General features: G+C 37.8%; 1 protein-coding gene across 4 annotated transcripts in view; it reads right to left on the bottom strand.

Moving 5' to 3' along the window:
• Positions 1-13,184, bottom strand: part of ARID4B (AT-rich interaction domain 4B) — an 82,492-nt gene that overhangs the window by 43,419 nt on the left and 25,889 nt on the right. For all 4 annotated transcript variants that reach the window (XM_065730185.1, XM_065730156.1, XM_065730176.1 and 1 more), the window contains exons 3-6: positions 9,898-10,008; positions 4,905-4,970; positions 4,204-4,294; positions 153-232 (exon numbers count right to left, since the gene is read on the bottom strand). In XM_065730185.1, the coding sequence (XP_065586257.1) occupies positions 153-232; positions 4,204-4,294; positions 4,905-4,970; positions 9,898-10,008 (348 nt within the window). The remainder of the gene's footprint in view (positions 1-152; positions 233-4,203; positions 4,295-4,904; positions 4,971-9,897; positions 10,009-13,184) is intronic.

Below are 13,184 nucleotides of genomic sequence, written 5' to 3'. Positions count from 1 at the left end.
AAAAACAGTAAGCCAAGCCCTTTGAAGTGTATCTTACACAACCATTATTTTTAGTCACGTGGATGGACACAACATATTGAAGACTGAGGTACAAAAGGTATATGTTAATTTTTTCTAATTACAGAATTGTAGTAGTAAAATTGTTGAGTTACCTCACTTTCTGCAAAATGGCGCTCTCCTTTTAAACACAGTGAAGAGCGTCTGAGAGTCTTCTCATCACCATCATCAAATACTGCCACCAAGTAACACATAGCGGGGGGGGGGGGGGAAGAAAAAAAAGATTTGTTTTTTTCAAAATGGGAGTATCCATAAGCAACTACTTTAGGTGTCATAAAACATGAGATAACATCTTCCTGCAGCTAGCACTAACAAAGCTGTGCATAGATACTGCTGGATATCCACTGAAACATTTGCACAAAATGATCAAATACTTAAGCTGCTATTTCATTATAGCTACTCTGTGCTTGCATATGGTAAATGGAACTAAGCAGTAGCTGAGTACATAGAATTCATAGATCAGGACACATACACACAAAAAATCTTTGTACACTAGAAGCAAAAAACAATTCTTACAGCATTTTCAGCCTTTACAGTGCATTACTATAAAATCAGAATCCTTTCCATCTTCAACTGAAAGTTACACATACTGTGGAGAAACACAGACAGACATCTGGAGAAGTAAGTTACTGCTTCCTGTTATTGGAAAGTTCAGCATATATCTCTGCTGACTTCATCCAACTAATCTACAAAACAACAGTGACAAAGCCTAAGTAGAATGACACCAAGAAAACAGTCAAAGCACAATCAGCAAAAACAGCTGTAGTGAGAAAACTGTGGAGCTCCTGCCTTCTCAGCTCTGTTACTCAAGCAGTCCCTAGGCTCCATTATCTCAAGCAACAGAATGAGGTCAACTGGAAGTAAGTCTGTAAAATAGTTGGCTTCAGCTACACAACTGTATGGGGACTGCTAAGTCACAGCCTGAACCACTGACTGAGCACCAGAAGGAAAGACTGGGTCAGCCCTGGGAGGGCAGGTGAAGGCAATTCAACTGTCAGACCATAAGGGGTGGAGCCAGGCTCCACTCCTCTCAGACCTCATTTGAGGGCTGACTGCCATTGAGGAAGATTATTCTCTTTGGAGGTTTTTTTTTCCTGAAAGCCTAGATCCTTTGTGACAGGTGAGCATTCACTCTCCTTCCTTTTGTAACATCTCCTTGTTTGTGGCGGTCCCTTTGCCTTTACAACAACTTATCCACTTAAATCCAGAAGTACATTGCACTCATTCAACGTATCATCTTGAAAGGGTGATAAACTGGTCATACAATAGACTTTTATCAAGTTGATGAAACTTTGATAACAAGCTTTAACTCATGCTCTGCTTTCTATGTTCAGTCAGCAAAGAACTGAGCTCCATTCCAGTCCCTAACAGTGATGACAACTGTACTCTTTTCCTTGCACTGCAGCACTGAAGACTTTTGGATGGCAGGGAAACAATCACAGGATTAGATTAAAAGTTAAAGTTTCAGCAAGTTCTCAACATGTCTCTTTCACTCTCATTTAGTCTCTCTTCTGTCAATCAACAGTACTGCTGAGTTTGACTCATTAAAATTCAATCATGTGGTAGAAGAGGAAAAATACATAAACACTTTTACAAACAGACAAATAACAGTGTTCAGAAAATGGCTGTCAACCAGCAGAAGATGCCTGGAAAGATTAGAGCTTAGTTTTCAGCCATGTCATCATATAGCAGGTGCAACACTCCAGTTTCAACATCCACTAATTAAGATATTCAAAAGAACCAAAACTCTTGACTAATATTTAATATAGAAGTAACTAGTACCTAGTTCTGATATACTTTTTTTTATCCCTATAATCTACTATTATTAAAGAACAAAACTCCCCTACCACTTGTGACTATCATTCTTTGTTTTACACTATAGTAATTGTTAAGTACAGTTTAGTGATAAAACACAATTGTATATATGCACATCTTACACTTAAATTGTTGAAAAACTGCACAAGAGAATACATCAACTTTTGAGGTACATCTCAGATGGTCAACACGTAACTAAGACTTCTTTTAGTTAGGTGAAGTAGAAGGCAGCAGGTTCCTAATTCTGTTAGTATTAATTAACATAAACGAGTGTCCTTACATGAGAGATGTAAAAAAAAAAAAGCCCATCCTCTTCAAGGGATAAGCTGACTATAACAAGGGGAAACCTATTCAGAGCTAGGTAGGTAGCCAGGTTATGTATCCTATGGTGGCAATCTGCTTGTGGTTGCTTCCCTTAACCTTTGGGTTGTTTTTTTTTTTTTGTAACGCTAACATATTGAATGGAGAAGTATCATCAGCCTTAAAGGCTGTGTGGCCTTTATAGCATTTAAGGTTTTAATGCACATGAAATTCCAATCTAATGGGACATCTTCAAAACTAAGTAGACATACAAATGTGTACTACATTTTAAAACACTTAACCTGAAACTGCAAGAAAAGGAAAAACAAAAGCAGCAACATAACTATGAAAAAAGTACAGGAGGCGGTGAGACTGCTTCTACACATGGGCAACAGTTACTGTTATTTCTACACACCACTGCTGCAGTGCTGCTACAAATGGTAACACATTAACATTTTCTGGAATGTTACTGATCTATTCTTCTAAGTCCTATTTTCTAAATTTAAGTAATTTTATTCATGAAATCATTAACAATGTTAAGTACTTTGATGCTCCTCAACAAAGAGGATAACCCTGTTGGTAAAGAAGCATGCTACTTCCTTGAAGCAGGACTGTTACTCACACATGCAAAGTCATCACAACCTATAAAGGTGAATTTCAGATACACTCAACTCACTATCCTGACAAAAAGATTATTTGAAATCTACTGCTAGAGTCAGTTCCCTCTCAAATGCCTTACAGTCACCAGTTGTGATGCTTTTACTGATTCTGCAAGGGCAATAAGCTTTTGTCTGCTTTTATCTACTAACTCTCACATCTCCTTTCCTCCTTTTTCAAGTGCAAAATTTTTGACAGATATCTACGTAGATTTACAAATCAGTTCCATAACACCTATCTTCAGAATTCAATCTGCACTGTCTCCTGTCTTTTTCTTATTGCTGAAGCGTGTACACCTACCATTCTAACACCAGTTATACCATTCTGTTTTTAGAAGCTCTCACACCTGATCTACCTCTGAACTAATTACTAGAGGTATCTACAGTATCATTCATGGCTTTATACCTCATGTTTCTCCCTATCCTGGCCTTGTTTCTCCTCTATTTGTTCACTGTACTTCAATAGGAAAACTGAAATATTTTCTGCAACACCTACCTACAAGATCAAATGTGAACTCACAACTATTTCTTGTAGCGTGGAGGTCCCCAGACTGAGGCTGGGGAAACACTCCCTAACTGTTAACAGTGTTTTATGCAGTAGCAACCCTTAGTATCTGAGTACAAGTAATTCTTGATAAGGTTCTTTGAAGATCTGGTCATCCATCCTCCCACAATCAATCAAGGGAACAAACAGTCAGCTTCAAGAAGTTCCTATTACAGTTTTAACAGTACTAGTGTGCAGATGGAAGGTGTGTTATCATTCTACCATTGGCCTGTTCTGCCCAGGACAGATTGATCTACTGGTACATAGCATCAAAAACTAAAATTCATGTTTCTAAGCCCTATGTAAAAATTACAGTAATAAGGTTTGCTTATGGGTATGTGTGTGTAAAGTCTGAAATGTCATGTACTAGAATAGGGACAACAAACAGGAAGACCTTAAAAAAAAAAAGAGAGAGAAAAGGCTATGTACTTCTATGTTTTTGGCAGTTGTTATCAGGAAAAAAGTATAAAAGTGAAAAAAAACATATTGCAATCTGTGCTTAAATATTTTTTTTGTTAAGCTTCGTAATATTTAATAACATATATTGTTACTACATACACTGAGAAACACTCAATTACAGAGCACCTCACTTAGTCTTTATTTCACAACTCAATTTTGCTTTCCAATGAGCGTTTTTGCCAATAAAAACACAAAAAGAAATGTTGATATTTTGAGGGTTTTGTTTTTTTTTTTTTTTAACTACAAACCTTGAATACAAAAGCACCTCCAAAAGGTTTCTCACATGGTGCTCAAAGTATGTCCAAGAAAAATACAGGCCACTCACTTACTGAAGTCAGTAGTTTTCTTCCTATACTTTACTATTTATCTTACCTACAGTATACCAACTTGCATCTGTTAGTTTGTTGATAACTGCTTCCTGATAAGTTCCGTCTGGATTCTTCACTTCCACAACAGTTCCTACCTAAAATACAAAAGCCACTTAGCACCAGAAAGCTTCTAAGGCAAACAGTTAAAATTAACACTTGTGTATTCAGACAAAGTTAATTAATATAGACACAGTTAAATACACTACACTTCTGCAGCTTCATTCGAATTTGTTTGTAGTCCTTAAAACTTCTCTTTTGCTCCCCTGAAATAAGCTGACTTAACTGAGCTGATTATTTCCTGCCAGCAGGTGGGGAACAAGAACCAGTCTCAGTGATGTCATTCTCTTATACTAAGAGTTTTTGCTCTAGCTGCGTTTTCCAAAGCAACAGTAGCTAGAAATCAGGGCCAGCCAAACTTCTTAGATTTAAGTCCAAGAAGAACAAAGAGGATTGCATCAGCCAGTATGCTGCATCCCCATTAGCTAAGCAGGAAGCTTAACATGAAAAGGAAGAGCGACTTTAACATTGCAGCATTACACTCTATGCTTCACAGTTTTATCCAGTCTATGTAATAAAATAAGCCGTCCGCTTTCACCTCATATTGCATATGCACATTTATTTCAAATACTTTTCAAAGAATTCCTCTGAATGCATTTCAGAGAATGCTTTACAAAGTGCCTGGGAGATTTCAAACAAGTTTCTTACCTTTAAAGGGCCCTTTATGTGGTCATCCTGTACTTCCACTGTTGAAGAATCATGCCTAAAAGTTACCTAAAAAATATAAATCAACTGACGATCACATGATGTAATTGAGCAGCATGAGAACATACAAATATCAAGAGCTATTCTCTCACTCACATCTTGCAGTTAGTCACCATAATCATTCCACTTGCTGAAACTTTCATTCACATGTTTTAGAAATAAGAGGAAAACTTCTTAACTACCAAAACTTATTATTCCTTTATCTTCCTTTAACTTTTCACAATAGACCTAATATACTGATGAACAACAATTTAGCATGCTCTTTACCAGCTCAAAGTTACCTCTGCAGGTCTCTTAATGAATTTAATTGTACTATGTTAGTATCATACCTTTGAAAGGAGGAAATTCCAATGTTCTGAGCGTAAATAACTTAAGAAATGTTTAATTTCAGTGTTCTAAAAATCAAACAACTTTAGCACCCATATGTAAACACATGTAATGTGTGTGGGGGTTTGCTGCTGCTTATTAAAGTGCATTTTCATTACTTCTGCATGATTTTGTGTGAGTCTTTCAGGGTACTGCTGTCAACTGAACAAAATAAGCAACCTCAAGAAAATAATCTGGCCCTTCAGTGCATGTCAGCCAAGCCAGCAACATGCTAAAAACAAGATGTAAATACCCAGATAGTACATATTTAGCCTCCCAAAACTTAAAAATGTAAATCCTGTAAATATTTGTGAGGTATTTTCAATTTAACAGGCAATGATGTAGGAATTATTTAATCCTACAGAGACTGACCCAAGAAAAATATGGTCTAGACAGTCACATTTATGGTTAAATTATCTGTATCAGATCCTACAGATATTCATTATTCATTTCACTCAAAAACAACTTGATCACACCATAACTCACAGAACTGGCTGCACCCAAAGTTTTACTTCCACTCTTGCTTCAAAAAAAAAAACAAAAAACAAACAGGGAAACCTTGAGAAAATTCTGCCATTATATGTGGATACATTTTATCAATACCTGCAAAAGATGCTCTAAAGCTCACCTGGGCAGATGTGTTCAAATAAGCAAGTGACATTTTATTTAGTACTCACAATAGCTATCAATGTAAGCTTGAGATTCAGCTGTCAAATATTAATTCTCAGCTACAGCACTGCTACAAGGGCTGCTCCAAAAGTAATGCCTCCTGATTTATTACACTGGCCACAATGTCAGAGGTGAATCCTGGCAGTATGGCAGTAGAGCTAAACCTTCCCATCAACATTTCATCATGTTGTTGCTGTGCAACAGATGGCAGCAGAGGGGTAGTCTGACAAAATGGCATCTGATAGGGAAAGGTATATGAAGTGTGGAACTGAATTCCTTCAGTATGGAAAAAAACACCTGCTGACATTCATTGACGTTTGCTGAATGTTCGTGGAGACCAAACAGTGGATGTGAGCACAGTGAGGTGGTGGGTGATGTGTTTTAGCAGTGGTGACACAGCAGATAATCTCTGCTGGTACAGACTTCAACAAACTCAGCGTGTAGACTCCTGTTCATCACTAGTGAAAATGCATAGCTAATGGTGATGACTATGATGAAAAACAGTGTTCTTTCTGTAACTGAGAATTTACTCTATTAAACGGTACTATTCTGCTTTATGTATCTGTTGTAGTTCCGAAAGAAGTAATCAGGAGGCATTACTTTTGGAGCAACTTCTCTGCATTAGGTTGTAGGATTTAGTTCACAAGAGTGCCCAGAATTATGTTCCCACAATTATTGAGGTTCCTCTGTAGAACAAACCAACAGCAAAATTAGCTTCAGAACAGAGAGTTTTCTAATACAAGTTCTCCTACTTAGGCACCTCGGGGGAGAGTTGTAGGGTTTTGTAAACCTTCAGAGCAGCAAACAACTGAGAATAACACCTATAGCTATGATGCAGGAAAACCTACCTTGACTGGCTGATTAGAAAATAAATGCACTAAAATGCTTTACTGCCCTAGAGACAATACTTCATGGAAGAGTTCTCTTGTTCATTTTCTGTTAAAACCACAGCAATATCAACTGAAAGTATACTCTTTTTGAGCCCCATCATCCACCAAACACTTCCTGTACCCCAGACAGACACAAGACATTTTGTAACCTGAAACCCACACAAAGAGACAGGGTAAGTTCAGAAGAGTGGCTCTGGCTGTTTACGTCTGATGGGGACTTACCTAAAAATCAAAAGTTTAAAGTTTCGGTACAAAACAATCTGACACTTGTGGTCACTCAGGTGAAATACCCTGTACATTCACTCTGGCTTAGAGACACTCAGTTTAATTCCCCTTCTGTAACTATCTGTAAGTATACTTTACAGGAAAAAGGAACTACAACCCAAGCTATGAGTGAGCCACAACATACAAGATAAAAGGAGTAACCATCAAACTGCTAATGAATATTCCTGAATGGTTTTTGTTTCTACAAGATGTACTGGGGCTTTGCCACTTTTTCAGAGGATTTTGATACCAGCTGTTTTCACCTCTAGAGATCTTCACACGTTCAAAAAACCCCAAACCTGGGTATTAACAGAAATCAGATTTGACCATCAAGCCAACCTGTTTAGATTCAGTTGGAAATTCCCTATTATTCATCATCCTGGAAAGATGGTCACATATAGGTTCTATACAGCAGATGGTTTACTACTTTCTGCTTAATGAAGACAGACACTAAAATCAGTTTCTTCTAAAATTTCTGTGGAGGGTGCCCAAGAACAAGCTGTGGGTGCTAGTCATATTTTAGAAGACACCATCAAAATAAACTGGATTAAATATCTCACTAAGAGAAGCTATATAACTGATGAAGAGAGAGTAGACTGCTACTAACACTGAAAGTCCCGCTCTTCAGTCAAATTTATATTGCTTTCAACAGCCTCCACAAGTCCAGGCAACTCCTGAGTTTTACTTCCTTCCATGGCAACACGTGTTCATTTACTGCTTACAGTACAATTCTGTACTACGTACAGAAGTCACCAAAGACTGCTACCAGTGAAGTATGGCACCTGCTGACGTCAAAATGATAAACACTCTGCAGTTGAGTTAGTAGTAATTTAATAAATTTATTTAATGTAAAACAATCACATTGATGATAGAAAAGTTATTATGGAGGCATGCCTTAGAATTTTCTAGGAAGTGGAATTCACAGAGGAAGAAAGCAGTTAAAAGGTGAAGCAATCAAATATATTTTACTTGCCTGAAGATGATGCAAAACTATACTGAAAGAATGTTGCCACCCTCTTTTTCCAGAGCAACTAGTTATGACACCTAAATTAAAGCTTCCAACTAAAATTTCTGTTAGGAAGCTAGCTGGCTTTGCTGGCAAGTAAGAAAACTCCTAATACAAAGGAGAATATGGCAGAAAATGTGTTGATGTCAGAGGAAAGTCTGTTAAGTAATTGGAAAATAAATGCAGCAGGTAAACTATCAAAATACCAGACAAATTACACCACTTTATAATAAAAACTCTGCTTAGAGCTAATATTGGAAAACTGCAAGTGCCAGAAACAGAAAAATCAAGGGATCACTGCTAAATTCAGGGACAAGTCATACCTGGCAGAGAAGACCCAGCGTAAAGAGATACTGCTACTTCACTCATAAACAAAACATCTTATGACACTCTACAGAAGAGTAACAGTACTGGACCTTAACTGTTCTGTGTTACACAGTAACAGTGAAGACTTACTCCTGCACAGCAGTTCCATTTCAAAATCTTTCTGGAAAACACTGCAGTGAGGAAGCTGCAAATAAAGCCTTAGAAAAATATTTCTCAATGGACAACACTAACGTGCAAGTGGTCATTTAAGAAGGCGGGCTGAAAGTCCTCTCAAGCTGATAGTAGTTAAGATTTCACTGATGTGGCACAATACAATGCCTGTCCTTAAATACTGATGCTTCACAGCCTAAATACCAGTACTTAATAGCTTAAGCTTAATGATGCTGTAAAACATAAACCAGCTGATGCTGTTAATAGTTATGACTTTTTAAAGATGTCAGATTTAAGACCAGCATCTTCTCATTACAGTTTACATTAATCATCATATGTGACAATATCCTTCCCATCAGGGCTTTTAGAAACAGTCTGTTCTGTCCCTTATATGTGTCATAAGCAAAATCAGCCAAGCATTTCACAGCAGTTTATGGTGGAGACTCTTCTGTATGGGATTACTTCCACTCACTGTACACGTCCTTCGCTTCTTTTCCAAGTAGGTAAGGAAAATATTGTTACTAAAAATATATTTTCTTCTTTTGGTCTTCTTTTGGCCTGTTATATTTCCATGTAAGATCAAGGTCACCTGCTTCCACATTAGAAGCTTTTGGGGCAATACTTGCAACTGAAATATAAGGCCTCTCTACAGCACAGACATACTACCTAACAAGCATAAGCCCAAATGTTAAAACATGTTACTTTTAATCCCTCCCCACCATTTTTTTTTAATTTATATTGCATGTGGCTTATTCGATCCATCATTAACTAGTCATCATAAAGATTAAGTGAGATTCCCTGCTTGCTATTCTGTAGGACTTAATATCCCAAGTCTTTGTTGGAAGACAGCAGGGCTTCATCTTATTTCTGAAGCATTATCTAGCTGCAGCTGCTAATTGGCAGTGACCTGTGCTCCTGGAGTAAAAGAAGCCACATTAAATCTACTTTGAGGAGTAGTATCTATCTCCTCACAACATTATCCCATACATAAACTTACTTGTCATCATAATTAGTTACTTCAGGTCAATCTACAGCACTGAAGGCCACAGACAGTGAAGGCAGACTGATGACAAAGCAGTGAAAAGAACAAGATGTATTCAACCATGTGGGGAGGACTGTGGGAGGAACCCCTCCTACCCCCACAACAACAACAAGCTTATTATTATTGTAATAACTGTACCGCCAAACTCTAAGGAAAGGCATATTTTGAACACATCACTTTTTCCCCTCAAAAGAAAAATGTTTACAGGAAAAAACCACATACCTTGACTTTGACAAGTCTTTTTGCTGTCTTGATCTTGGCTTCACAGAAGGCTCCTCTATACTTTGCACTCACATCAGTGCCCACTGTAAGATAGGGAGGCTCATCGATGGCCTGGAACAGAAAGGAAAATAGCTGGTTTTTAATCACTGGCCACTGGCAATAGGGCTGTCAGGGTTTCACTAGCTTTTGTGGACATGCTATTACAAAACAGCCCAATAATCTGACAGAATACGCTTATCATAGCACTAGAAACAATACTCATGCAATGGCTACCATAAATATAATCATCTGACACCGCAGTTAATGCAACGAGTCACCACATAAGCTCCAACTTCTGTACCACCTGAGTAAGTGTAGACAGAATTCAGCTGCCACCTGAGTGCTTCACCTTCTCGTTTAACTGCCTCAAAATTTGATACAGCTCATGAACACACTGGTGTTTGTTTTATTTCCCATAAATACTAATGAAAAATGAATCTCAGTTAAGTAGAAAAATCTCTGAAAAGACTTGGCTTCTTTTACTTTTGAAGGAAGTAAATTATATGGAAGGATGCTAGCCAAGAGTGTCCTGAGAGACAGAGTTGTGCAGAAGAACAAAGACAGGATGAACACACAGCAAAGGGCAAGGGCCCAGATGAAAGAAGAGGCCCTCTAACAAGAAATAAGAAGAATGGGGAACACCCAAACAGAAAACAAGAGTGGAGGAAAACAAATGTTTTGGAGGGCAGGAGGAGAACAAGGGTCCAACTAGCATGCAGAGAGGGCACATCAAAAGCTCTGCTCATTCAAAGGAGGGCCACCTCCTCTCATCCAATGTCACGTAGCATCATCTGGGAAAGGAGAATCTGAATACCCAAACTACTCCCTCAGTCATTTTGTAGAAGCTAGGTCAGAAGAAAGAAGGCAGGGGAGGGGAGACCAGCAACAGCAGTGAGCTACATTTCCAAGAGTCACAAGCCTTCACACAGCCCCAGATAACAACTGGGAGGAGAGATCTAAGCCCTCCAAGCCCATATTAAGTTTGTGCATCTCTAGGGACTCACAGACAATTTACTAGAAGCAATTCTGGCACAACCAAGGTATCTGCAGAATACTGAGAAACAAAACTTGAAAGACATAAGATGCGACTCTTCCTTCAAGTCTAATGCTCTTTTTCAGGTAAGAGTGTTCCAGGCAGAATATCAGCAAAATTTTCAACCTGCACTTGCAGAGATAATCAGAAATATAAATGTTCTACTCAATCTCCCTCTACCCTCTTACTCTCTCTCTGCCTGCATGCATGACTGCGCCAGTCATATATATATATATATATATATATATATATAAAACCATAAAGATATATCCATTCCTATTACACATTTAGTAACAATAAAATTCAACTGAGATTAAGTAGGTAGCTGTTAACAGTGTTAGGATTCTGAAATCCATTTCCTTCTTGCTTCCCCAGCTGTGTCAACACACTTGCCTTCAAGGCAGGCTGCAATGCTTTTCTGTAACTTTTCTTGAAAGGATGCTGAAAGAGGGACTTGGACAGCAGTAAACTTAATTTTGCTGAGTGCTCTCGGTAGATCAAGTGCCTGTTTCCCACATCAATCTGAATGGGGAAAATAGCCACAGATGCTCTTGCAAAGTAAGCAATGCCCTAGGAAGAGAGCATTCTCTTGCTTCCCTACACTTTTAAGCAAAGAAGGTCCTCAACACTACAGAGTTGGTAAGTTGATAACCAACGTGAGTTGGTTGATCTTCCAAACTCAGAAGAAAGCATGAAGTATTATTTTCGACAGAGAGATCAGAACCAGTTTTGCATGGATGTACACAGCTTGTGTTCTCCTATAAGCAACCACTGTGAGTTCATTGTGTCAGTACCTGTCTACACTTCCCTATATAGCCAAACAGATGACCCCCAAGGACAGATCCAACATTAGGTTTAACTTATAGAAAATAAAGAATGATTTTTCTTCACTACTTCTGGACCTTAATTTAAAAAGCAGAAACAAGACGATCACTCCTGAATCTTAATTAAAAAGCAGAAGCAAGACAAACTCAAGCTCTGGCCTTAGTTAGGTAAATCATGATAGAAGAAGAAACAACTCCTCAACTATCAGCAAACTTTAAAATAGGATTTCAAATTTCTTTTTATAATGAGTTTATTAAAAATAAATTATTCAGTAGTGTTAATTACTCTGGCTTATTTTGAAAAGCTCTAAAAAATATATTTGAAGAATGAACATCTGGAAGAAATGATCTTTATTTCTGTCACAGAAGTTCACTTTAATCCCTGGCCTAAATCTCCTGATGTTACTTTTTAAAACAGTTATCCCCTTCCCTACAAAAAGCCTCCCTTCCTCCCTCCTCCCCCCTTTGAATTTGCAAGTGTTCAGTTTGATCAGGATGTTCCTACATTAATTCTGATAATATTTACAACTTTAAGTACAGTAGTTCTCAACAGCAAATATATGGATCATTTGTTTAACCACTGTATGAGTGTTTACTAAGAACGAAGTACTGGAGTGGCTTTTGACACAAAAATTTATACCAGTGAAATACATCTCCTCATTAAAATGTATAAATGATTCATAATAATTAAAGAATTAAATGGCCACATGAAATTAAAGGATATACCTAGGAAAAATTTTCTACAATTTCATCATTCCATTGGAACACATTAAATGACTGTTCCCAAACCACTCAAGTTTTCTGAAATCCATCCCTCATTCTGATGGACAGTACCAGCTGAAAATGGTAGGTTAAAACAACTAGAGAGAGGCAATGCATCAGAGCAAGCAAACAAGGAATGCAAACAGTGGTGATCAAAGTCTGGCATTCATTTAATGTAATCCTGATGGCAACATTGTTATTTTCACCATCTCATTTAAATGAGTCACCTGTTCTCAAACAGGTTTTAGTCAATTCCACCAAAATTAGACAGATTAAAAATAAGTATACAGCTATTTTTACCTTTCTGTTATTCCTTCTCTTTGTACTTACGTCACATAATAGGCATCCTTACACTCAAACTGAACACATCTTTGCCCATTTAGTTTTGATGTACTTCGGCAGGATTTGCTTTTATTCTTTCTTAGCTTTTCAGCATGTAAAAATGCAGCTGAAATCTGAGAACACGGCTCACTCTGCAAATGTTGCAACCACCTCTATCTAAGAGGAAGGGGGAGACAGCACCGAGTGCTTTAAAACACACAGTTCTAAGCTTCTGAGAAGTACCAAAGGCTTCATTTTCTAGACAATTGCTGGTCTCACCACGGTACTGTCCTGGGATTTCTGGGTTA

This window comes from Cyrtonyx montezumae, unplaced genomic scaffold (genome assembly GCF_038088225.1).
Source record: "Cyrtonyx montezumae isolate F1298 unplaced genomic scaffold, pur_monq_1.0 scaffold_0, whole genome shotgun sequence".
In the NCBI taxonomy this organism is placed as follows: domain Eukaryota; kingdom Metazoa; phylum Chordata; class Aves; order Galliformes; family Odontophoridae; genus Cyrtonyx; species Cyrtonyx montezumae.
Note: the sequence above shows the minus strand (reverse complement) of the source record. Positions and strands in the feature narration are given on the sequence as shown.